This window comes from Acartia tonsa, chromosome 2, assembly GCF_053477335.1.
Source record: "Acartia tonsa isolate MP-2025a chromosome 2, ASM5347733v1, whole genome shotgun sequence".
NCBI classification, from domain to species: Eukaryota; Metazoa; Arthropoda; class Copepoda; order Calanoida; family Acartiidae; genus Acartia; species Acartia tonsa.
In genome coordinates this window covers 38,536,991-38,560,900 of record NC_137261.1, presented here as the reverse complement: position 1 = coordinate 38,560,900, position 23,910 = coordinate 38,536,991, and the positions used below count along the sequence as shown (strand labels likewise).

Here is a 23,910-nt window from a genome sequence, read left to right as displayed (position 1 = left end):
AAATGACATATTTTTTTCGGTCACCTTCCTTTTTTTATCATACCTTTTGAAATGATACTTTTTTATCTTTGTTATGAGCCCCTAAGGAACTCCAAAACAATGGTCTCTTAAAGGTTTGACTATTCCATTTAAAAAAAAAAAATATTAGACATATATTAGCTGATTTTCATCCGATTTTTAATCTTTTAGACTAAAATCATTAGCAAATAATTCATTGGTATTCTATGCAAATATTCAGTATAGATCACATGTTCATTTGGCATTTTTGTTGTTGTCAAATTTTCATTTGTTTTGGCTTCTTGTTATTTTTGTACTTTTCTATAAGGATTTCAATCATGATTGTTGAAATATTTTTTAGGAAAAAAATATAGAGCTATCTAAAGGTCATAAATTTTACTATATGTTTCCCCCAACGACAGCTGAAAACCACTTATAAGTTTTTGTTTCAAATTAAATTCGTTGTTGGTATAAGCTGGCTAAAACCACATAACCACGTCCAAGATTCAAGAAGAAAATATTAAATAGTTAGTGGTTGTTTAAGAACCTTTGAGAAAAAGAAAAAATCAGGCAAAGCAAAAGATAAATTGTTTGGTCAGAAAAAAACTCTATCAGACAAACAATGAATTAAAAGAGACATGGACAAATGTTATTCTATTTTAACTATATGTATATATTGTTTTTGTGTATGTTCTGTCATACTTTAAATCTCTGTATAATTTTGTTGTGGGTTTGCTCAAAAGATAATATTATCCTAACGATCATTGATTACATAAATACTCTTGTAAACGGCATACACGTTGTTTGCAATATCTTTGGCCAAACTCTTAATATCAACGTCATTATATTTGACATAGCAACTGTTTTAAAATAAATAGTCTGAATATTAATCAGGGCTTAATGTTGACTGACGCATTTGGGGTAAATACATGAACCTAATATATTTAATATTTATAGTACCTCCCAAAATGATTTGTTACGTTTGAATTTGATGAAAATCTTTCTCATTCTTTGCTTTGATCTTTGGTATGTACTATCTTATTTTCATTAAACAACATCAAAGCAATGTTTAACAAGAAAAAAAGGTTTTGATAATAGTTTAGTACTCTGTCAGATATCTCGAATGATGAGGTATTATAATATATTTTCTGTATTTTCTGTAATTACTTTCTGTATCCGCGGAAAGCCGTTTATAATACGATTCGAGACATAACTATTCTCGTATTCATTCGAATCCGGTGAATAGGAACCGGTTCTCATCCATACGAAAAAACTATGTCTAGCATCGTATTATATCCAGCTTTCTACGAATATATAAATGTACAATCATAAGATTAAAATCAGTTTTTTTAGCCCGTGCCTTCGGCACCTCGGGGCTAAAAAAAACTAGTTTTAATCTTATAATTGTACATTCTATATCCGCGGAAAGCCGTTTATAATACGATGAAAGAAATAACTATTAACTCTTAAAGTATTGGCCCCTAATCTACATAAAAGAATACGCTTTATTTTGAACATTTTAGACAAATATAGAATGTAAAAAGAGATATTGAAATAAAAATAGTTTTACAATCAAGTTGTAAACATGATATAATACTTTTTATATTTAGATTACCCCCATACTTTGTAGAGTAATCAAATCTGGGATAAAACTTAATCAGTTAAATTATTGTTTAGGCTCTATTTTGTAATGTAATATAAAGGATAAAATTAATCTATTAGATTATAAATTAGGCTTTTAGATAATTTGCTAATGTCATTTTGAAAGTTTGAATACAAGAAAGCCGCTGTGATGTGTTTGAAGCAGCGTATAGTGTCTACCTTATACACAACCTAGATAACCTACTCGTTGTTGTTTGCACGACCTTTATCTGGTGGTCCTAACTGTGCATGAGAATGAGTTAAGTCTGTTTTGGGCTAAGGCATTCCTCCTACTCCCACTGTTTAAGTCGAAAACCTGACATAGCAGCAGTAAGAATCATTTTTGGAGTCTTTAGTTATGACGCAGGGTCGGGCCGAGATTTGAACCAATCACCTTCCCGTCAACGAACGGATGCGCTAGGTGTTGCGCCAAAGTCGCAAGTAAAAAAAAATTGGCAATACACAAACATATCTAATTGTTTTTGATATATATTACATATAAACTTACAATAAGGAAAACCCAAATGCATTACAGGCCCACCGTTTTCTTCTTCTAACTGTAGATATAGTTGTAACTTCTATTTCAAGGATACAAAGAACATTAGAAATTACTTTGCTGCAAATATTTTGAACAATGCAAAGTCTATTAAATAATATTCTGAATAAAGCACAAAAACTGGTAACGCTGACACTGCCGCTCGACTTTGACTGCGGATTTTAAACAATTTTCCAATTTTGCATAGAATGCTACAATTAAATGTAAGCCATTCAGCTACCATTTGAGGCTTCAGCAGATTATCAAAAAAACATTCCAGATTAAATTTAAATACAGCTTGCTGAAAAAGGTTTATACACAATACCATATAATCTCTCATCAATGATATAATTTTTAAAGGAATAATAATAACTTATATTTTTCAACGAATTCATGCTACCTTACATTTGGAAGGAGAAACTTTTAAAAGCATACACAATGCCAAGTTTTGCATTTAACAAGGAATAAAACAAGTTACTAGTAGTGCAGCCGTGTTTGGAATATAAATAATTATTTTTTCATCACTTATCCTTTATTTCATCAATTATAATGGTCACTTGAATTTTAGATTATTGAATATGGATTCTTAAGACAATTTGGCATAATATTAAAATGAAGTAAAAAATTATGTAAATTTTATGCAATTTGGGTATAGTAATATACAGAATAATATACAGAATATTTTTAGACTTCAAGATAATGTTGAATATAAAATGGTTTTATGGTGCATGCATAAAAAGTTTGTTTATCCCACGATCTTATCTGTAAAGCTTCCCTTTAATTGGTGTTGTCATCCTTGTTTGGATATGAGCACTAAGATATATAAGTTTTCCGGAATTTTGAAGTTATGGGGAGATTTAAAATCTGCATCAAATTTTGAGGATTTTTTTTTATAAAATTCGTTTTTTCTATAATTCTTTATCTAAAAGCGGAAATGCAATTTAGGTTAATTAATTTCGGCATCTGTGATTGGTGGATTTAAAAAATCTGCGCTCTAATTGGATGGCGTACATCATTCAACCAATTAGAGCGCAGGTAGTTTAAAATCCACCTATCCTATTGGTCAAAATTAATTAACTTAAAATGCATTTCCGCTTTTAGATAAAGAATTATACAAAAAAACGAATTTATGGACTCGTGGTCATTTATGGACTTTCACAATTTGAATAATTCGTTTTAAATCATTATAATTAATATAATTTACAAAAAGCACAAAATTTGTTTAAAGATTAGAAAACAAATATCAGAAATGTTATTTCAATTTGTTTTATAAAATAGATAAGGCTTTTTGGAATCTTTTTTGAATAAAAAAAGAGCAGAAATAACAAATTACAATTAGATATTAGATGATATCAAAGTGGATCTAAATCACTGCAAATTTGTCCTTGTGTTAATATTATTGTATAAGCTATGAGTTGAAACTAGCATCTAACTTGTAATTTAGTTACAAGCTTAGATTTCTTCTCAAATTTAATTAGAAATACAGAGAGATAATCTACAGAATCCATTTTATCATGAAATGAACCAAATAACTCTCCTCCCCTGTCCCCATTTTGTCATGCCCCCCCCCCCCCCTCCACCCATAAAAAGTTGAAGGGTATTTTCTAACAAAAAATTTTGTGGGAGTTGTAAAGCAAATTTTTGCTTGCTTTTAAAAGTGACATTTTACACCCCCCCCCCCCCCCCTCCAACAAATAAGTAAAAACTTGAATGACCCTATATATTCATAGATTGATTCCTACCCCCAGAAATAAAAAAGCTTTAACGTCCTTGTGCCTTGCGTTACGCTTCATCTAAACTGGTGAGTAAATTAAGAAACAAGTCCTAGCGCCAAGGTTTTTTTTTGACAAATCTATTATTAAAAGTTTTTTTTGACATGTTGCTAAAAGAAGCCCTTTTTTGTTAATCCTCTAAATAGATACGATTGGACCCCCCCCCCTTTCCCTTATTTCCTTATTAATTTTTATTCTATTATTATTCAACGGAGAGGAATATTTGTCAAGAATGGAAAAAAAGAATATTGTTATACATAGTTTTGTTTAAAGTTATGTTGACATTCACATAATTTAGAGCCTTTTTAAGCATAAGAAATTCAACAATTTCTAATGGGCCTCTTTAATTAATGAATATTGGGTAGTTTTTCAGTATAATCTTCTACTTAATAAATTTCTGCCATGGATCTCAAGAAAAAAGACAATCCTCAAATTAAAGTAACAGGATCACTGTTTGTCTGTCTGTCTGTGTGTACCAGCCGTTAACCGCCGAACCGATATGGTTCTCCTTTACACTGTAGCTTCTCATCGGTTCTTGGAAGGTTTATAGTTATTTTGGCGGATGGTACCGCCACCCTCCCAAGAAAAATCGCAAAAAAAACATAATTAACCCAATCTAACGGTGAATTATTTTTTGTAAGCAGCTGATCTTAACATAAATTGAAAAGAAAACATTTACCGTGTTCATAGATGCCTCTATTTGCGTATCAACTAGTTAAAAGTTGATAAAGACAATTACTTTTTATCTTGACTAAATAACATGTGTAAAAAACATTTGATGCCTGTGAAATTTACAGTCCAATGTACCCTCATAAATTATGCCATATACGCACAGACATCACAATATAAAGTCAAATCAATTATATAGAAAAGGTTTACTTTAAAATCATAATAATATTATATACTTATTCTAATGATTATAATATATTATAAAATATTCATATATCTTTTTAATAATTGAATGCAAGAGTGTATAAGATATAATTATGTTTTAATATGTAGTTCTTGTAAGTTATTAAAAAAGTTAATAACCAGCATTAACATCCGCTTAATTTTGGAAACATATCATAATTAGTTTACCATTAGGTTTTATGTATTCAGTTTTAATACTATCGGATACACTCCTCTAGGGGCATTTGAGGGAAGGGAGGGAGGTGGAAATAAGTTGAACAACATCTTCTTTAAATTTTAAGTTTAAAAAAATAAAATTTAAAAAATTCTGGTGTTGTTTTTATAGTGCGATTTCTTTTAGGAGGTAGGAAATACCATCTCCCACTATAGTATTGAACCTTCCCTGAACCTATAAGAAGCTTCACTATCCAGCGGTTATCGAGGTCTTCATTTACAGACACATATATACACAGACAAACAAGCATCTTTTTACTCATATAAGGATGAGACGACTAATGGTGAACCGGCAGGCACCAAAGATTTTATGTATAACTATTTCTACATATAACTATTTCTACATATAACTATTTCTTGAAGTAACTTATTTTCTTATAGTAGATTTTTCTACCCTCCCAAAGAAAATCGCCCCATAAAAAACACAAAATCCAACCCCCTCCAATTTTTTTTTATAAATTGAAAATTGAGATATCTAGGGGTGTAGCCACTAGTACTGAATAACTGAAACATAAAACCATATAATAGTGAAGATGCTACTTTTCTTTGAAAAAAGTAAGCGCGGCCTTTACTTAGATATAGGGGCGTAACCGCTCGAAAGTCATTAAATAACAAAAAATTTCAAGTAGATTAATTTTCTAAATAAAAATACGTTTAATTATGAAAATATGCTGCATATGATTGTTGTAAGACCAAATATTTTTCAAAGTTTAATTGGATAAACATCACATGATTATTCATACCATAATTGATTTCTATCCAATTATATTTACTTATAATTTATGTAAGTTATCACGTAAATAAACTAGGATGTTAATAAAGAATATTAAGAGATTCAAATTATTGGTTGTAAAGTTTGAACACTACTACTGTCTACCTAAGCAATTAAAATTCAATTTTTATACAACTTTCTCGAGAACCAATGTCACTCATCTGATATTGCAGCAGTAGATATATTCTTTAAGGTTTTTATTTATGACGTGGTTCTGGCTAAGTTGAAACGCTACGTTTTACGCTACAGTCGCCAGTTTTTAATAATACTATAATACATGATATGTGTTTTTTTTTCAGTATGGCTTGGAACCGGTTTTACTCCAGTAGAAATGAATTACTTTTTACTGTATTCAGGATCTTGATGTGCGCGAGTATTTACATGATCATGGGGGTTGGAGTTGAAAGATATATTGCCGTTTGTAGGTAAGCACTGATTTGAATACGATGTATACTTTAGTAGAACAGTAGCTATATAATTAGGGTAAATGTGTACTGTCGTTCGAGTAAATAAATAATTATAAGTTATAGGAGGATGTTTTATTTTTTTTTTTTATTTGTAAATTGATGCGCGAAGCGTGCAAATTTTGTATGACAACTCTTTTAAATTTAAGGGGGTTGTTGCTTTTTAACTTGACACCTCCCCCCCCCCCCCCATTCCTGGCTGTATTTTGGGTGTGTATTAGGGGGTGTGAACCATTGTTATGGGTGTAAAGTGTTATTTACTCCTCTTTATTTTGCCAGGGAGGTGAATACTCCCCCTTTCTGCACGCCTCTGTATTAGTCTATGGTCTCTATTAAGTTTCAATTGGCACATTAAATCTCTCGTTTAATTTTTTTCTGTATAAAAAATATTTTTTATTTGTAAAACAATGTTGCTTCTTATTAACAAATTTAAGAAACATAATTTTCATTACTTTAATTTTTATCTTAAAAATTCCCGTAAACTGTAAAAAAAATCATGAAGAATTTATGTTAAAGATCCATTAACTTAATTAGAAAACTTTAGTTCTTTATTTTTAATGAAACAAATATACAAACAAGAAACTAACTCCACAGTTCTATGCAAGCAAATATACATAAAGCTAACAATATGTTTGATAAGGACTCAAAAATAGGACTCAATAGTAAAATTTAAAACAAAAAATATACATATAGAATCGAGTTTAGAATAACATGATGAAGAAGAGAAGATAAAATACTCAAAGATAGACAGACAGCCATGGTTATTTCAGAGCATCTTCACTTCATAAAAATAATAACACTATTTTGTAGTATCTTGTATGAAGTTGAACTCAACCAAATTGTTCCATAAATTTTTATTAACAAAGTTGAACTCGTTTCCAACTTTATGTTATTATTACAATTAACATTTGGAGAGCTTCAACATTGTTGTTATGTTTTAAAAACAAATTAATTTAAACTTTAAATGTTTAAACTGGAAGGAAAATTATTTATTAAGCTCATAATAGAATTCCATAGATATGTCTATTAAAGTTACTTTCTACCTAGCTATTTAGAAAGGTACAGGTTCGAATCCATTTATATTTCTTTACCTTAATGTTAGATAAAGTTATAGGTTCTAAACAACCATACCCTGTTATATCTATCTATATATTTAGACCCCATCACTACAGAGAGTTAAAGGTTCGAAACAAACATACTCAGTTATATTTATCCATCTATCTATTTAGACCCAATCAATACAGAGAGTTACAGGTTCGAAACAACCATACCCAGTTATATTTATCTATCTATCTATTTAGACCAAATCATTACAGAGAGTTACAGGTTCGAAACAATCATGCCCTGTTGTATCTATCTATTTAGAACCCCATCACTACAGAGAGTTAAAGGTTCGAAACAACCATGCCCTGTTATATCTATCTATTTAGAACCCCATCACTACAGAGAGTTAAAGGTTCGAAACAACCATGCCCTGTTATATCTATCTATTTAGAACCCCATCACTACAGAGAGTTAAAGGTTCGAAACAACCATATCCTGTTATATCTATCTATTTAGAACCCCATCACTATAGAGAGTTACAGGTTCGAAACAACCATACCCTGTTATATCTATCTATCTATTTAGACCCCGTCACTACAGAGTGTTACAGGTTCGAAACAACTATACAGTGTAATATCTATCTATCTATTTAGACCCCATCACTACAGAGAGTTACAGGTTCGAAACAACCGAGCTCTACTTTACATCTTTCCCAGCCTAGTGGCAGCTATTGCTCTCAATATTCCAAGGTGACAATTTCTTTTATAGAGGAGTTTCGCTATTTTAAAAAAAAAATATTTTTTCTTGTTATTTAAAACTTTATTTATCAAAATTTTAATTAGAATTAATGCAATTTATCGAGCTAGATGAAAACAATTTACACAACAGTTAATCAATTAACTACTAATCATATGGGGTACATCAAAATTTAAAATAATCAGACCTAATCATACCTAATTATAACTTTATGCATATTTATTGGTACTCGTTCTTGTTAGATGGGTTTAATAGAATAAAAATAGAATATAATTATTTATTTTTAAGATTATACAGGTGTACTTAAAAAACACATTAAAAAATTCTTTATAATTCACTTTTTGTTTTGATTAGAAATCAAAAGATTTTTTTTTTAAATCATATTTCCAAAGAATTTTTGACCATGTTAAAAATACGAAGAACAGTATATTTTTTGATAGATTTAATGGTTCGGGGGGCTAAATGATATGTTAAAAGTTGATATATATGAAGTAAAAATTATAGATGATAAGTGTTAAGCATAACTAACCAATCCAAATAATGCACATGAAAGGCACGGTTTTACGTGTTCTATGCAGTCCCAGATCATTATTTGAACTTGGTTTTAAAATAATAGTTTTAAGCATTTTTATGCAAGTTCTTATGATGTGACTAGCTGTTTTGCCACTGGAAGCCTTAAAAAATATTTCAAAATTACCTTCTTTATTATTTCCTACTTGATCTCTAATTTGCTTATGCACATATTATGAAAGTACTCTTCTATTGAATTGATTATAAATATATTTTATAATCAAAATATTATACAATTAAACTCTATATTGAAAATAAAAAAAAAACGTTTTGCAACGTTTTTTTCTTCTGGGGTTTTTAAAAACTAAATATATGTTTAGCGAGTATTTTCACGGGATTTCACCAATCACCTGTCGGAGGATAGGGGGTGTTGAAACCGATCCCATAGGCATTTTCTGTGTGTTAAAATGTATGTAATTAAGTTCTGTTAAAAGTTTAATAATTCTACACATCTGAGAATGGACACTTTTTGATATTACCATCTTGGTGGGCATACTTTTATGACTTTAACAAAGCATTCAAAGTGACAAACCCCAAACTGTTCCAGTTTTGAGCAAGACGATTCCAGTTACGTCATATACGTTTCGGGAAAGAAAAAGGGAAGAGATTTTCTTCTCCCCTTCCCTTTTTATATGACGTCACAGGAATCGTCTTGCTCAAAACTGGGACAGTTTGGGGTTTGTCATTCAAAGTGTATAAACTATGAAAATTTCCATTACAGTAAGAGATAACTTAAAATATAAGTTGTAGGTTCCTGGTATGATCCTGCAGGTTCTGCTTGATTGATTAGGATCTAGAAAGAAGCCCCATGTTATAGAAATAAATTTAAAAACTCTCTGAGAGACTACCAGTACCCAGTTCCCAATATGTAATAATCTAACCTGACCTCAAGTAATAAACAACTACTGCTCAACAGGGTACTTTACAGGAAAGAACCGATAGAACAATGAAAAATAATTAGATAGCCCATCCATACTCTGTTAAAATAAATTTTACTTTGTATTAGTTATAGTTAGGGTTAGGTATTTCTATGCTTAACCATTGCGGGGGCCTTAACCCTGAGGGACTACCCAGTATCCAATATATCATAAATAACCAGACATAAAGTAGTAAACAATCACTTCTCCAGACCCCCTCCTTTTATTCAATTGGGGATGATAGTGTTTAACAGGGTACTTTACAGGAAAGAACCGATAGAACAATGAAAAATAATTAGATAGCCCATCCATACTCTGTTAAAATAAATTTTACTTTTTATTAGTTATAGTTAGGGTTAGGTATTTCTATGCTTAACCATTGCGGGAGGCCTTAACCCTGAGGGACTACCCAGTACCCAGGGAAAAATCCTCTAATTTTAAATTTTTAAAATTAAAATTCTTGTGTTAGGCCCTGACAAGTATAATTAAGCTAATATGTACTATTTACATTTCATAAAAAAAACTTTAGAATAAAAGATCTATTGATACCCTTATTGGTACCATGAGTTATATTTATTCTTAAAACTTAAATTTGCTGGCTCAAACTTTGATTATGTATCATGAACTTTCCAATCACTCCATCTCTCTCTCTCTCTCTCTCTCTCTCTCTCTCTCTCTCTCTCTCTCTCTCTCTCTCTCTCTCTCTCTCTCTGTGTCTCTCTCTCTCTCTCTCGCTTCGTAAAACTTTGTTAATAATTCACTCTTTTACCCTTAAACCACTTCAGGTAAAAATATTTGAAGATAAATTTAAATGTAAAACAATAAAAATTATCATTAGATTTAGGAAAAAAGTTTTTCACACTTATATTTATGTTCGCACTAATGGATATATTATTACTTGGTTCTTACACCAGATTTTTATGTTCTCTAATAAAGTGAAACACCCAGCTGGCTAAAATAGCGATTACCCCCTTTTCCCATCCCCTCCACTCCTAGTGGATTAACAAACTGACCAATAAATAAATCCCATGTTAGCAAGCTAAATTGAAGACAAGTTTTTCCCTGTCATAATATTCAGGTATATTCTACATCCATTGGGGCACTACAAAGTATCTGCGCAGTCTACATCAATATCTACAAAAAATATCTGTTAGGCAATTAGTAAATGGGTTTACAGGAAAAAGTTGTATATTATATTTACCTTGTTTGTTGGATTCTTTCAAAACTTTCTTAACAAACTTTGACAACGAAATTCTGTTGTTTTCTCATTTCAGGGAAGTTTCTAATCAATTACAGAATAATATGTATTTCAAAATTTACAAAATATCGCAAAGTTGTTTAAATACTTATTAAATAATAAAATTTTAAAATTTTCTTCCATAGCAATACGAGATTGTAAAAATCATTAAAGGCCAAAAAAGGTAATCTAAATAGATGGAATGGACGATAATTTTAAATACCCTAATAATGATAAACAACATCACGCTTATATGGATTATAATTATTGGTTGAAAAGTTGACACACTTTTACTTGAATAGATAAATAATAAATCAACCTTGACCCCCCAAAGTTTTAAAGCCAACGTATGGCAGAAAGTGTTTATAAACTTTCGTGATAAGTATATGATTTACAGTTCATGGTCTCCGCCGTTCCTATTCTTATAAACAGGATACTTAAAAACAAAGAAAAGCGCTGAATATAAAACAAGTATCAAAACATCCATAATGAGGACACTCAAAAATAATTTTAAAATGAGGCATATGTTTGTTTTTTTCTATCATATATGATTAAACGGTAGTTTTAAGAAATGTGAAACATGATAGAATGATTAAGAGTTCAATCAAGTAAAATTCATAATGAAAAAACGCAAAAATGAAAATATATTGAATTTTGAAAAGTCTTGCTTTTAGTTATTAAGATTAGTATAATAAGAACTGGTTAGGTAGATATGTAGATTTATATTGTGCAGTCTCTTTCAAAGAATTTATTTCTTTTGTCTAGACAATACAGTCATGGAATATTTTATTTTTGTCACAGGAGGCTTTTAAAGAATTCTGGTGACCTGGAGGATTGGCACCTGAAGGATTATACCTGGAACCTGAAATTGACTTGAACACACATATTTTATATAAGGATTTAATACAAAAAGATATTTTAGTATTTTGGTAAGATAAAATGCTTTGTTTAAGTCAAAAAATATATATTTTAGCTCTTTACCTGGATGACATTACCAGGTTTGCAACGTTCAACCCCCTCCCCCCCCCCCCCCCACCGTTTAGGTTATATGATTTAAATAGTAAGGGAAGGATTACCAGCATCTTTTAATAGAAAAACCAACAGAAAAAAAAATTTATTTAAAATTTTACATATCAAAAAACTGTTTATCGGCTTGAACACTCTAATATATCTCTAATAATTCTCTAAGTAAATTAGAATATTCTTAATTCTATTTTCAAAGGAATACGTCTAATCCAGAAGAAAGGATATTAAAGTAAGGTATTATTTTAGCGAAATTTTAGTTCGATTCAGGTATAAGGTATAACCAATATGCGAAATAAATCTAAAATAAAATTCGGGTGGCAGATGAAAGGTCGTCAATTTTAATAATTGTTGGCCCCAAAGGACAGCTGAAATTACGTGTAGGTTTCGTGATTTTTTTTAAAATTAATTTCGTTGTTGGAGTAAGCTGAGTTCAACTTTATTGATAATTAAAAATGTACAACCATATGTATACTAATTTTTTTTTTCAATTTAAAAAAAAATTCTTGATAATTCTTAAATATATCTTTTTATATTTTTAGATTTTTTGAGTTGGTTGTAGTTCACTACTGTATAGACCTCACTGATTGCGATTGTCCTGTGGGATTACAGTAAGTTTTAAATCATTTAATCATATTAACAGAGGCGGACAGAAGGTGGTCTACTCAAGGGTCTACTCTCCCCAAAAACAACTAAGATCTGAAGTAACTATGTCAGAACTAAGAAAGAGTCCAGACTATTTCTGTATTACATAAATACTAGCGGCTTCTCCCCTAGCCTCTAGGGGCTTTGCCCCAAGGAGTTTGATCAACATAATTTTTCGTTATTTAGATTTAAAAATAAAAAATAAAAATAAAAAGTCTGGGGGGTTGGAATTTTTTTAATGGGGGGGAGTCGACCCCCCTCTGTTATTTTTCAATTTTCGGGGGGGTTTGTGGTGTCCCACCCCCTAAGAGAATAGCTTAAACCTTCACAGGACCAGTAGGTATATTCCCTGGAGAGTAGAGCCCAATTGATTTAGTGGTTACTGAGATTACTGAAAGCTTCAGACAGACAAATAGACGGACAGACTGTAGTAATCTGTAGTAACTATGTCAGATCTAAGAAAGAGTCCAGACTATGTTCAGTATTATATAGATATTATATTTAGATCTGTAGTAACTATGTCAGATCTAAGAAAGAGTCCAGATTATGTTCAGTATTATATAGATTTTATATTTAGATCTGTAGTAACTATGTCAGATCTAAGAAAGAGTCCAGACTATGTTCAGTATTATATAGATATTATATTTAGATCTGTAGTAACTATGTCAGATCTAAGAAAGAGTCCAGATTATGTTCAGTATTATATAGAAATTATATTTAGATCTGTAGTAACTATGTCAGATCTAAGAAAGAGTCCAGATTATGTTCAGTATTATATAGATATTATATTTAGATCTGTAGTAACTATGTCAGATCTAAGAAAGAGTCCAGATTATGTTCAGTATTATATAGATATTATATTTAGATCTGTAGTAACTATGTCAGATCTAAGAAAGAGTCCAGACTATGTTTAGTATTATATAGATATTATATTTAGATCTGTAGTAACTATGTCAGATCTAAGAAAGAGTCCAGACTATGTTCTGTATTATATAGATATTATATTTAGATCTGTAGTAACTATGTCAGATCTAAGAAAGAATCCAGATTATGTTCAGTATTATATAGATATTATATTTAGATCTGTAGTAACTATGTCAGATCTAAGAAAGAGTCCAGACTATGTTCAGTATTATATAGATATTATATTTAGATCTGTAGTAACTATGTCAGATCTAAGAAAGAGTCCAGATTATGTTCAGTATTATATAGATATTATATTTAGATCTGTAGTAACTAAACCCCGAACCACTTCATTATGCAATTTACATTTTCCTGGATATCTTGTATACGGTAGTCCATAAGTGTACAGCTTTACAGTACATTGTTTCTATTTGTTAAAGCAACACGTATGATAAAAGAAAAAGATTCTGTTTTAAGTAAAATGCTTATATTTCAATCAAAATCTATATTTTTTTATTTTTTACCGATCCACGTCATTATGCAAATCAAAAGAAAATCAATGAGAAAACGTTTGTTTTGCACTTTTCTCCACTTTTAAAAAAAGATTCTGATAAAATAACAATTTTTTAAGGGATTTATGCATTAATTATAATGAAAAACAGTTTAAGGTAAATTTTAATGATTTTTCTTAATAAGAAATAATTGAAAAAAAGAAATTCTATCCTTATCACTTTAGAGGACAGCTGCTGACCCCCAGTCTTATGGATGAAGCTAAATACATGTTAAAGATAAAAATTACCCTGAAAAGTATACAAAAATGTTTTTTGATGTGTTAAGAAAATCCATTTTAAAATCTTGATTTTGAGGATGATGGCCTTTAAGATGCTCTTACTGATGGTGAAGGTGAGCTAAATGTTATCTAAGTACATGACCATTACAATAACTTGTCTATTAACCTATGTACCATTTTTTGTAGTCATAGCAGCCTCCAGTGGAGCCTCTCGACATGAAATATAACCATTATCTAAAAACTACATTATTTACTTTATGAATTTTAGTAATTAAACTTGCATTTTTTTCTTTTTTAATATTGCTTGGCTGGAGGCTGCTATGACTACAAAAAATGGACCATAGTTCAATATATAAGTTATCTTCAAGGGCATGCACTTTGATAACATTTAGCTCACCATCACCACCAGTAAGAGCATCTTAAAGGCCATCATCCTTAAAATCAAGATTTTAAAATGGATTTTTTTAACACATCAAAAAACATTTTTGTATACTTTTCAGGCAAATTTTTATTTTTTACATGTATTTAGCTTCATCCATAAGACTGGGGGTCGGCAGCTGTCCTCTAAAGTGATAGGGATAGAATTTTTTTTTTCAATTATTTCTTATTTAGAAAAATCATTAAAATCTACCTTAAACTGTTTTTCATTATAATTAATGCATAAATCCCTTTAAAAATTGTTATTTTATTAGAATTAATTTTTAAAAGTGGAGAAAAGGGCAAAACAAACGTTTTCTCATTGATTTTCTTTTGATTTGCATAATGAAGTGGATCGGTAAAAAATACAAAAATATAGATTTTGATTGAAATATAAGCATTTTACTTAAAACAGAATCTTTTTCTTTTATCATACGTGTTGCTTTAGCAAATAGAAACAATGTACTGTAAAGCTGTACACTTATGGTCTACCGTAGACAAAATATCCAGGAAAATGTAGATTGCATAATGAAGTGGTTCGGGGTTTATGTCAGATCTAAGAAAGAGTCCAGATTATGTTCAGTATTATATAGGTATTATATTTAGATCTGTAGTAACTATGTCAGATCTAAGAAAGAATCCAGATTATGTTCAGTATTATATAGATATTATATTTAGATCTGTAGTAACTATGTCAGATCTAAGAAAGAGTCCAGATTATGTTCAGTATTATATAGATATTATATTTAGATCTGTAGTAACTATGTCAGATCTAAGAAAGAGTCCAGATTATGTTCAGTATTATATAGATATTATATTTAGATCTGTAGTAACTATGTCAGATCTAAGAAAGAGTCCAGACTATGTTCTGTACTACACAAACATTGCTTGGCTAATTTTTACAGGTATCAATGAATTGTGTATTGCACAGCTACTTTATATCTGCGATATGTCATTGTGTCTGCTCGCAAAACAATAACCAATATAACAGGGATTAGCATTAAAATTATTGGATGTTTTCATTAGAGGATTTCATTCTCTCAATGTTTTCAGTTTGAAGATTTTTTATCTCTTTGTTTTTGAAAAATATAAAATAAAATACACTGAATGGGAATCGGTAAAACTTTCTAGTGATTGTAAAAATGTTAATGTTTCCAATTACCTCAATTACATTTGTTTGTGCTATTGCTGCGATATTGTTTGGCACTGTAAGTGATATTTTTAAGGGTAATTACGACATTTCAGATCAAAATAAATTATCATACATTTTAAACTTATCTTTCACTGTGATATGCCTGTATCTTGTATGTTATTTTAGGAATAATACCAGTAGTTGTGTTGACTATCCTGAACTATAAGATCTACCATGCCATCCAGATGGTGAAGCAGAACCTGCAGCATAGAACTGGTAACCTTGGGGCCGCTGCACTCAGGTAAATCTATTTTGAAGTCCTTGTTATCTATCTATTTTAGTAGCACAGCTACTCTATGCTTAGAGTACGTTCTCCGTCTTAGAGTCTATAGTCTCTAAGCAGTCCATGTATTTCATATAAGATGATACTATTTAAATAGTAGTTAATAGATATTGTATACTATAAACATCCAGACCAATTAACACACCATTATATTTTTTACGGTGGGGGTGGGGTGGGGGGGGGGGTAAGAAATATTTTTAAGGTAAACAGGTCAGAGGGGGGGGGGGTCTGACGAATATCTTAACCCCCACCCCCTTCCAGGGAATTATTCTTTAAAGGAGAGGAGTAAAAATAAATAATTTTTTGCTCCTCTCAACACTTTCTAATGTGTCTTGAAAAATTTAAACTAATATAGATCAAAAAATTTCTAAGGAAATACATTTTTAAAGATAGTTGTATATTTGTTTACCTATACATTCAAATCTTGATAATATCTAATGTCTGTTTAAGATCTAAATCTCAGTTGGAAAAGAAAAAGAAAAAAGGGAGAGGTCATTTTCTAGTAAATTCCGTAAAGGTGTGTAAAGGTGTGTGTGTTATAAGGCCTAAAAATAGTAGTAGAACGATAAGGTGCTCCCTATTGTTCTATTCAATAGGGAATACAAATATATAGAGCACCTTATCGTTCTACTACTATTTTTAGGCCTTATAACACACACACCTTTACGGAATTTACTAGAAAATGACCTCCCCCTTTGTACAAAAATTTGCTTACGTACAACATTAATCATACCAACAAACAAGATTATTTTCATGTAAACTTATGTCTTTTGAAATAAAAAAAACAACTGCCACTTCTTTTACAAACATATGAGAACAACCAGTAAAAAAACAAATGAAAAACCCCAAATTTCAAACACTAAAAGAAATTAAAATTCTATCACTTATGGGAAATATACATATATAATTATTTTTTCAAATGGCTAAAAAAACACATTGGCACAGTTTGAAATATTTGTATCTAGCATATCTTAATTCTGAAATACATCTTTGTACATTTGTATACAATAACAATGAAATATGTAGGTAGATCAAAAAATTTATATTAAAAGATAGAGAGTGAAAAAAGTGAGAAATAACATGTACTGCCTATGTCATGTAAGACAGTAAATATTTTTTTTTTTTTGCTAGTTTTTTTAAAAATCCACTTCTTAGTGTCTTTTTTTAAAACACCTATAAACTTATTAAAAAGGTGCTTTTATGTTTGTGCCTTTTTGTACATAGTCTTTTTCAATTCAAAAACCGTGTATTGTTTTGAGATTCTAAATATATACATGTATAAATATTTTCATTAGAGAGTTAAACATTTTTATTCCATAGTTTATTTAATTTGTTAATAATATTTGATACATATGGATACACTGTATTTCACCTAATAAAAACAAAAAAGTAATCTAAATTACTTTCACCACTGCAACATTTTACTTTTATGAAAATAGCAAAAATAGCATATAGAAAAATCTTACCTCAAAAAAGATTTTATTTCAAATGGAGAATTATAAGTTTTTCTAAATATTTGTTTAGGTCTGTTTGGTCAAAACACTTTTGTGTATATGTTTGTTTAGTAATGCATCAAGTAAAACTTTTCTACATGTAAAATTTGTTACCTCTCTCTTTCAATAAGAAACAAGAAAGTAAAAAAGTGCATTTCAATTTCTTATCATATTTATGGAGAGGAAAATAACATTTTTTTGATAGTATAATAAAGCAAATTGTATAGAAAAAGTAAGATGTAAAAATGTTTGAAATACTGATTAAAAAAAAATATTTTATGCAAGAAAGTGCATATATATTTCTTTTTTTTTGGGGGGGGGGGGGGAGATTTGAATTATTTATAAATTTATGATTATTATGGAAAATCTAATATTCTTTTATATTTTTAGAACAACCAACATGGGAAAGAGTCCTGTATCACAAATTACAGCCGAAGGTAAATAAAATCAGTTTGCAAACAATTTAGAATACATTACTTTTTACATAATTAGATTGTGAGAATCGTATAATGGCATTTTTTCCTGAAGATGGTCTAATGATATAGAAGGTTTTAAGCAAATAGGTTTATAAAATATATATTTATGTAAATTAAATAATCATTTTCTTTTTCTTAGATAATCCAGAATCTCGAAGAATAAAGAGGGCTAATCAGCAGAACAAAGAGTGCAACCTAGCCTTCATTCTAGTCTGTACTGTTGTATTCTTTTTTCTGTGTCACATCCCAAGGTAATACATGTTTGTGTGCATTCTAGTTTTTTAATGCTCTGTGTTTCCTTAGCTGTAAAGCATATTAGAATTGGAACTGTCATTCTAATAATTTAAAGTAACATAAATTTTAAAAAAACGATTTTTTTAGTATCCTTAACAGCAAGTTTTTTTTGAGAATTACTGAAACGCAAACGTCTTCGATTTTAATGAAGCTTTACATAGGCCCCGGGATGGTTTTGGGATATTTTTTATTTATTTTTTTAAAAAGTTTTAGACTATTTTTATTTCCAACCTTTCCCCCTTCGAATACTGAGATATGTGCTGCTTGCGGAGCAGCCGCTATTAAAAGGATATTTCAAGTTATATAATTACATAGGTTAGGAAAACTCAAAAGAATAATAGAGAATTTTAAGAATATTTTTGATCCTTTAAAGTTTTAATATATTCATGATCAAACTATTACAGTGTATTAAGAACTATTTAAATTCTTTACTCAGGGACAAGGTTGACAACCTTCATAAAAGTTGAGCTATAAAAATATGTCAAAAATGCAAACGAACTGTTATAAATCGCTAAGGACATAATTATAGAGATTTTATAGTTTATAGTTTAGAAGTTTGCCTTATGATTCTAGGAATCATTTGTCCAAAAATACAAAAATAACTTATGATATTTAGGATAGTGTTGCTAGACTTGCTAATCCAAGGTATAAAGTCGATAGGATGATTCTAAAATCTCTTTATTTACACCCGAACTATCTTTAAAAAGTTTAGGCATTTGTATGAAATTGCTCATACCAACTATCGAAAAGCTTTGCTTTCTATATTATTTCTAAGTAGAAATAAAATAATTTATTGGTTGAGTGGCTTGGTAAAATTACTTCCTATGGATTTGTTATGTAAGTGTGTACAATTGTTTGTTTGAAGTTGTACAATTGGTTGGCTAGGTATAAATTCTATTACTAAATTTACCCAGGGATGTAAAGGGATAAGATAATGGCCAATAAATTAATGTACATCCCCATTGATAATACATAGAATTACCCCTTAGCTGTAGAATACAAATAGGGGTTGAATCGTTTGGACACTGAGCTTACTAAACCAACTAATCAAAAACTTAAAAGTCTGCAAAGTTGTTGAGCCAATGAATAAGAAAACACTATAATAAAACTTTTGGGAACGGTATCACCTTTCTCCCTGAGATTTACCGGATTGCATAATTCAAAAGGACGATTATTTCCATATAAGTATTGTAGCAAAATTTTACGAATGATGATTTAAAAACCCTTTTGCTTAATCATAAAATGTTAACAAAAGAAAATTTATAAACCTCGCCGTCCTAAGCTTCCATAAAAAAATATTGGTTTACAAAAGTAAATAGCAATTGTTCTTTGAAGTTTGCTTACCATGCTCCATAAATTTCAGGGTGATGACAAACGTGTATGAAGCGTTGATAATTGAGAACGAGTCCAAATGTCAGGCACAGAAGAAGGATTATGTGAAGCTATGGTATCTACACATAATTGTTCTCACTAATGTCTTACAGGTAAATATCTTTATAAATGTAAATTTATCTATCTATCAAGCTAAATTGATATTTGTTTTTTAATCATTTAAAATTAGATTTATTCCTGATATAATAATACTTAATAGTTTTCAGAAATTTCATTTAAAATGTATCTTGTCTATAAATATTTTCATTATTTTTTTGTATTTGTTTACTATCAAATGCCTTTCAAGAGTCAAACTAACAAAATATAGGAAATAACAACGTTCTTTTATTTTTGACTATTCCTCAAAAAATACATTTTCAAATCTATATTGAATTGTTTTGATGTTCTAAATCTAATTGAAAACATATAAGTCATAATAAGTTGAAAATAATTAATTTTCCATTAGTTGAAAATATCATCAAATAAACAGATTACATTCAACCTTGAATGAATGTATCATATTGTATAATGATTAATTAATTAGAGTTGAACGAAATTAAAACTTGATTTCAATTTCATCTTATAATGAAAAGCTATAAAATCAAATATGTTGCAAACTAAAACGTGCATCTTCATTATGACTTTTGCTTACATTTATATTTGTTATCGTTGAGTTAATATGATCTATTATTTCATGTAAGTATATATTGCATCATACTAAAGACGTTGAAATACATTAGAGTTATGCATTGGTCCAGAAATATTTCATTAAAATGTTTAGTTTAATACTTAATTCCTAGTACTCCTTGGTCTGTATGTTATGTATATCACACACATCTTTTATTTGGCTTACTGATGTAGATGATTTTCTTCGGGAAGCTTTTATTTAGGGAAAAGGGAATGATATTCTGACAAACAATTACAAAGGAAAATTTTCCTCACAACCCCCATCCTCTTTTCCTCCCCTTCTTACCAATCCCCCTTCAATCACATAACAAAAAAAAAATATACTTCCACCTTACTTTAAAATTTTCCGTGATTTTTTGTAGAGTTGATTGTTAGAATTTTTTTTAATTTCTATTATTGCAATAATGGTGTGAGACTTGTATGTTTGTCCTAATCAATCCTTCCTATTATCATTCTTTCCTCTCCAATATGATTTTATTTATTGCTTATTATCTTTTTTTCTATTTTTTTTGTCTTATTTATATGGCCTGTATGAAAACAATGTGTGAATACACATTACTGCATACTTCCTAGTTTTTAGGAAACTGCCATTTGGGAAGAAAATTTTTTTATAAATTAATCATATCAATAAAATTTGACTGTATATATAAATGTATATAATATTCATTTAATTCATTTATTATTTTGTTGTTTTTTTTTTCTATGTATGTACACCCAAGAATAATAAATCTAATCTAATCTAGAATAGCTACCCCTGCTTTTATCTAGCTTAACTGTGTTTTAGTATTTGGGTAGAAATAAAATTGATTTACTATAGATTACTTTGAAAAATACTATGATGATGTAAGTTCTCACAGATCTTGTATTTCAGGCTCTGAACGCCAGTGCCAACCTTCCAATTTACCTGTTCGGCGGGAAATCATTCCAGGCCTCCTTCATAGCCCTGTTCAGGCTGGACAAATGTATGGAGAGGCAGAACACGTGCGGTTTGTGTTCATTAATATACATATTATTTTATAATATATATACTTTAGTAATGTATAATGTACTATAGGTAGAAACACAAATTATTTCTTTATCATTTTATTCATGGAATAAAACAGTTTTACTAATTAATAGATCATCAGTTCCACTTAAGACGTTAAAAAATCAGAATTTAAAAAATGTCTTTGTATTTTGAATCTTTTAAGTAGACTGAGGGGAAGGTGTAGAATATGTGTAAAATTGTTACCACCCGCAGGGTTTTTACAATATGTAACGTAGTATTTTTACATCGACATCTGATTATCCAACTAACTTCCTTCTTACATACTTCTTTAGCTTTGGATAATTTTCAGATGAAGCTTATATATTGTAAAATTATTCTTTTCTTGAATTTTAGTTTTACTACGCACACATTTCATCAAGTAAAACAATTATATTTACTAGACCAATGTATGGGGAGTTTTATGGTTTTTATGAACATACAGAAAATTCATAAAACTTAAAACTACTGGGTTATCTTTATTTTAGAAATACTATTAGATTGCTTTAGCCTTTAAAGGTTTTTTCCATAAATTTCTTTTGTCTCACAACTTAAGAACCTTTACAAAAATATAGTTTATTTGATTTGACAGAAGTTTTAAAGAGAGTGAAAAAATGAATGACTGCCTTTTTTTATTCTCAAAGTACGTAAACAAACTTGTATTGAATTGAAGTGGAAGGCACATATATATGCTGCAAGGGAGCCGTATTTACTGAAAAGACTTTACAAAGTTTTCTATTTGTATGCTTTACATTTTTTCAGGTATATAATACTACTTAACATTTTCTCCAGGTATGGAGCTATACTTTACAGACGGACATGTTTTTTTTTCATGTCAGAAATTTTGAGATATGTAAAATGGAAATATAATTTAATCAAAATTCAAAACAATGTCAAAGAAATACTAAATAAACTGGCAAACTAATGAAGTCTTAAGGAAACATCGTTAAGCAAAGATTATTCAAATGATTCAAATAAATGAATGATTTAAAAAAGGGATAAAAAAGTAAATTTGTTGTAATCTTGGCCATTACATTTTGTTTTACTATTATTTCCAATGCATTGTCATAACAAGTAAAGTCAGCAAAAATACTGGGTTTTTTTTACTTTATCTATCCCTCACAATTATACGTGTATCCAAGTTGGATACATTGGATGGACAGTCTCTAGAATACAAATTACAATGTTGTGTTGGATTTTTAGAATCAAGATCAAGATACGAGGCCATTTTTAGCACTGACTGGCGACCACAGGGCTGACAGCTTAGCTTTTGGCCTCTTGTAATAGATTAGCAAATGAAGTAATTTTGTCGTTGCTTTTACATGCTTTTTGTTCAGAGGCTTTAATTATTTATAGTAGAAGACTTTTAATGTACTAGCGGTTTCGCCACTAGCTATGATCCTATTTAAAGGGGTAGGAAAGGACAGAAAAATAGCCTTAAATCATCCTAAGACATATGTGAAGCTTCCCTAAAGTGTATAACTCAATCGCATCAGAATTTATCAAAATCTTAAGCTATATACAAAAAATCCTTACTAGAGAATTGAAAAATGTGACGTTGACGCATCATCATCTTGATCCAACTTTTTTCTTAGCCTTCAAAATGTGCTGTTACAAAACAATAACCTGTTATGAAATCTTAAAAGAAAATCGAAAGGTTTTAACTTAAAAACACATATAACGTAATTATTAATTCTTTGTATTATTTTTTCTGTAGTAGAATATAAAAAATAACTAGTGGCACTTAATTCCCATTTTAAAACGAAATAGTAATAAAAATTAAGGGATTAGAGCATTTTTTGAGAGGATTGTGATACTCTCTCTCAAAATAGTTTTTTTTTAACTTCCCTGGACATATCAGAAGCCTTCCTGTAAAAGAGAACCATAACGGTTCAGCGATGAGCGGGATCCTTCGCTACAGACTATAACAAGGATGACAACATCCATAAAAGCGAAGCTCTGAAATGGAAGGACAAACGGACATTAAGACTTGCATAATGTCAGAACTGAATAATCAGAATGCGAATGTATAAGAGTCAAAGCAAAATTGTAAGTAAATTTGTTGAAAAACTGCTTGATACAGGATAATGATTATAGACATACTTACATTTTTAGGACTTGATTATAGAGTTGCTTTGCTTTTAATATTGTACTTTGTTGTCCTAGGAATCAGTATACCAAAAATCAGACCAATCAGATAATTAGGTCACATACAAATTTGTTGTTAAAAATGTAAAAAAAATCAACATGTTTAAAATGGACGTACGGACATTCTGGTAATGATTATAGAGTTGCTACGCTTTCTAACTCGTACCTTACTATTATAGGAATCACCATACAAAATTTGAAATCGATAGGACAATTATAACATGCCTAAATTAACGAAAAAAGCTATTTAAAAAAGTAAAAAAATCAACATGTTTTAAATGGACGTACGGACATTTTGGTAATGATTATAGAGTTGCTACGCGTTCTAAATCGT

General features: G+C 29.7%; 1 protein-coding gene across 2 annotated transcripts in view; it reads left to right on the top strand.

Moving 5' to 3' along the window:
- LOC145311756 (FMRFamide receptor-like) overlaps positions 1–23,910 on the top strand; it is a 49,958-nt gene that overhangs the window by 24,177 nt on the left and 1,871 nt on the right. Inside the window, exons 9-17 of one of the 2 annotated variants that reach the window (XM_080150734.1) lie at positions 6,199–6,267; positions 8,004–8,099; positions 12,396–12,464; positions 15,431–15,513; positions 15,927–16,041; positions 17,967–18,013; positions 18,192–18,303; positions 19,710–19,830; positions 21,276–21,385. In XM_080150734.1, coding sequence (XP_080006860.1) covers positions 6,199–6,267; positions 8,004–8,099; positions 12,396–12,464; positions 15,431–15,513; positions 15,927–16,041; positions 17,967–18,013; positions 18,192–18,303; positions 19,710–19,830; positions 21,276–21,385 — 822 coding nt within the window. Of the gene's footprint in view, positions 1–6,198; positions 6,268–8,003; positions 8,100–12,395; positions 12,465–15,430; positions 15,514–15,926; positions 16,042–17,966; positions 18,014–18,191; positions 18,304–19,709; positions 19,831–21,275; positions 21,391–23,910 lie in introns of both variants that reach the window. The other variant, XM_080150733.1, reaches the window with a different exon arrangement.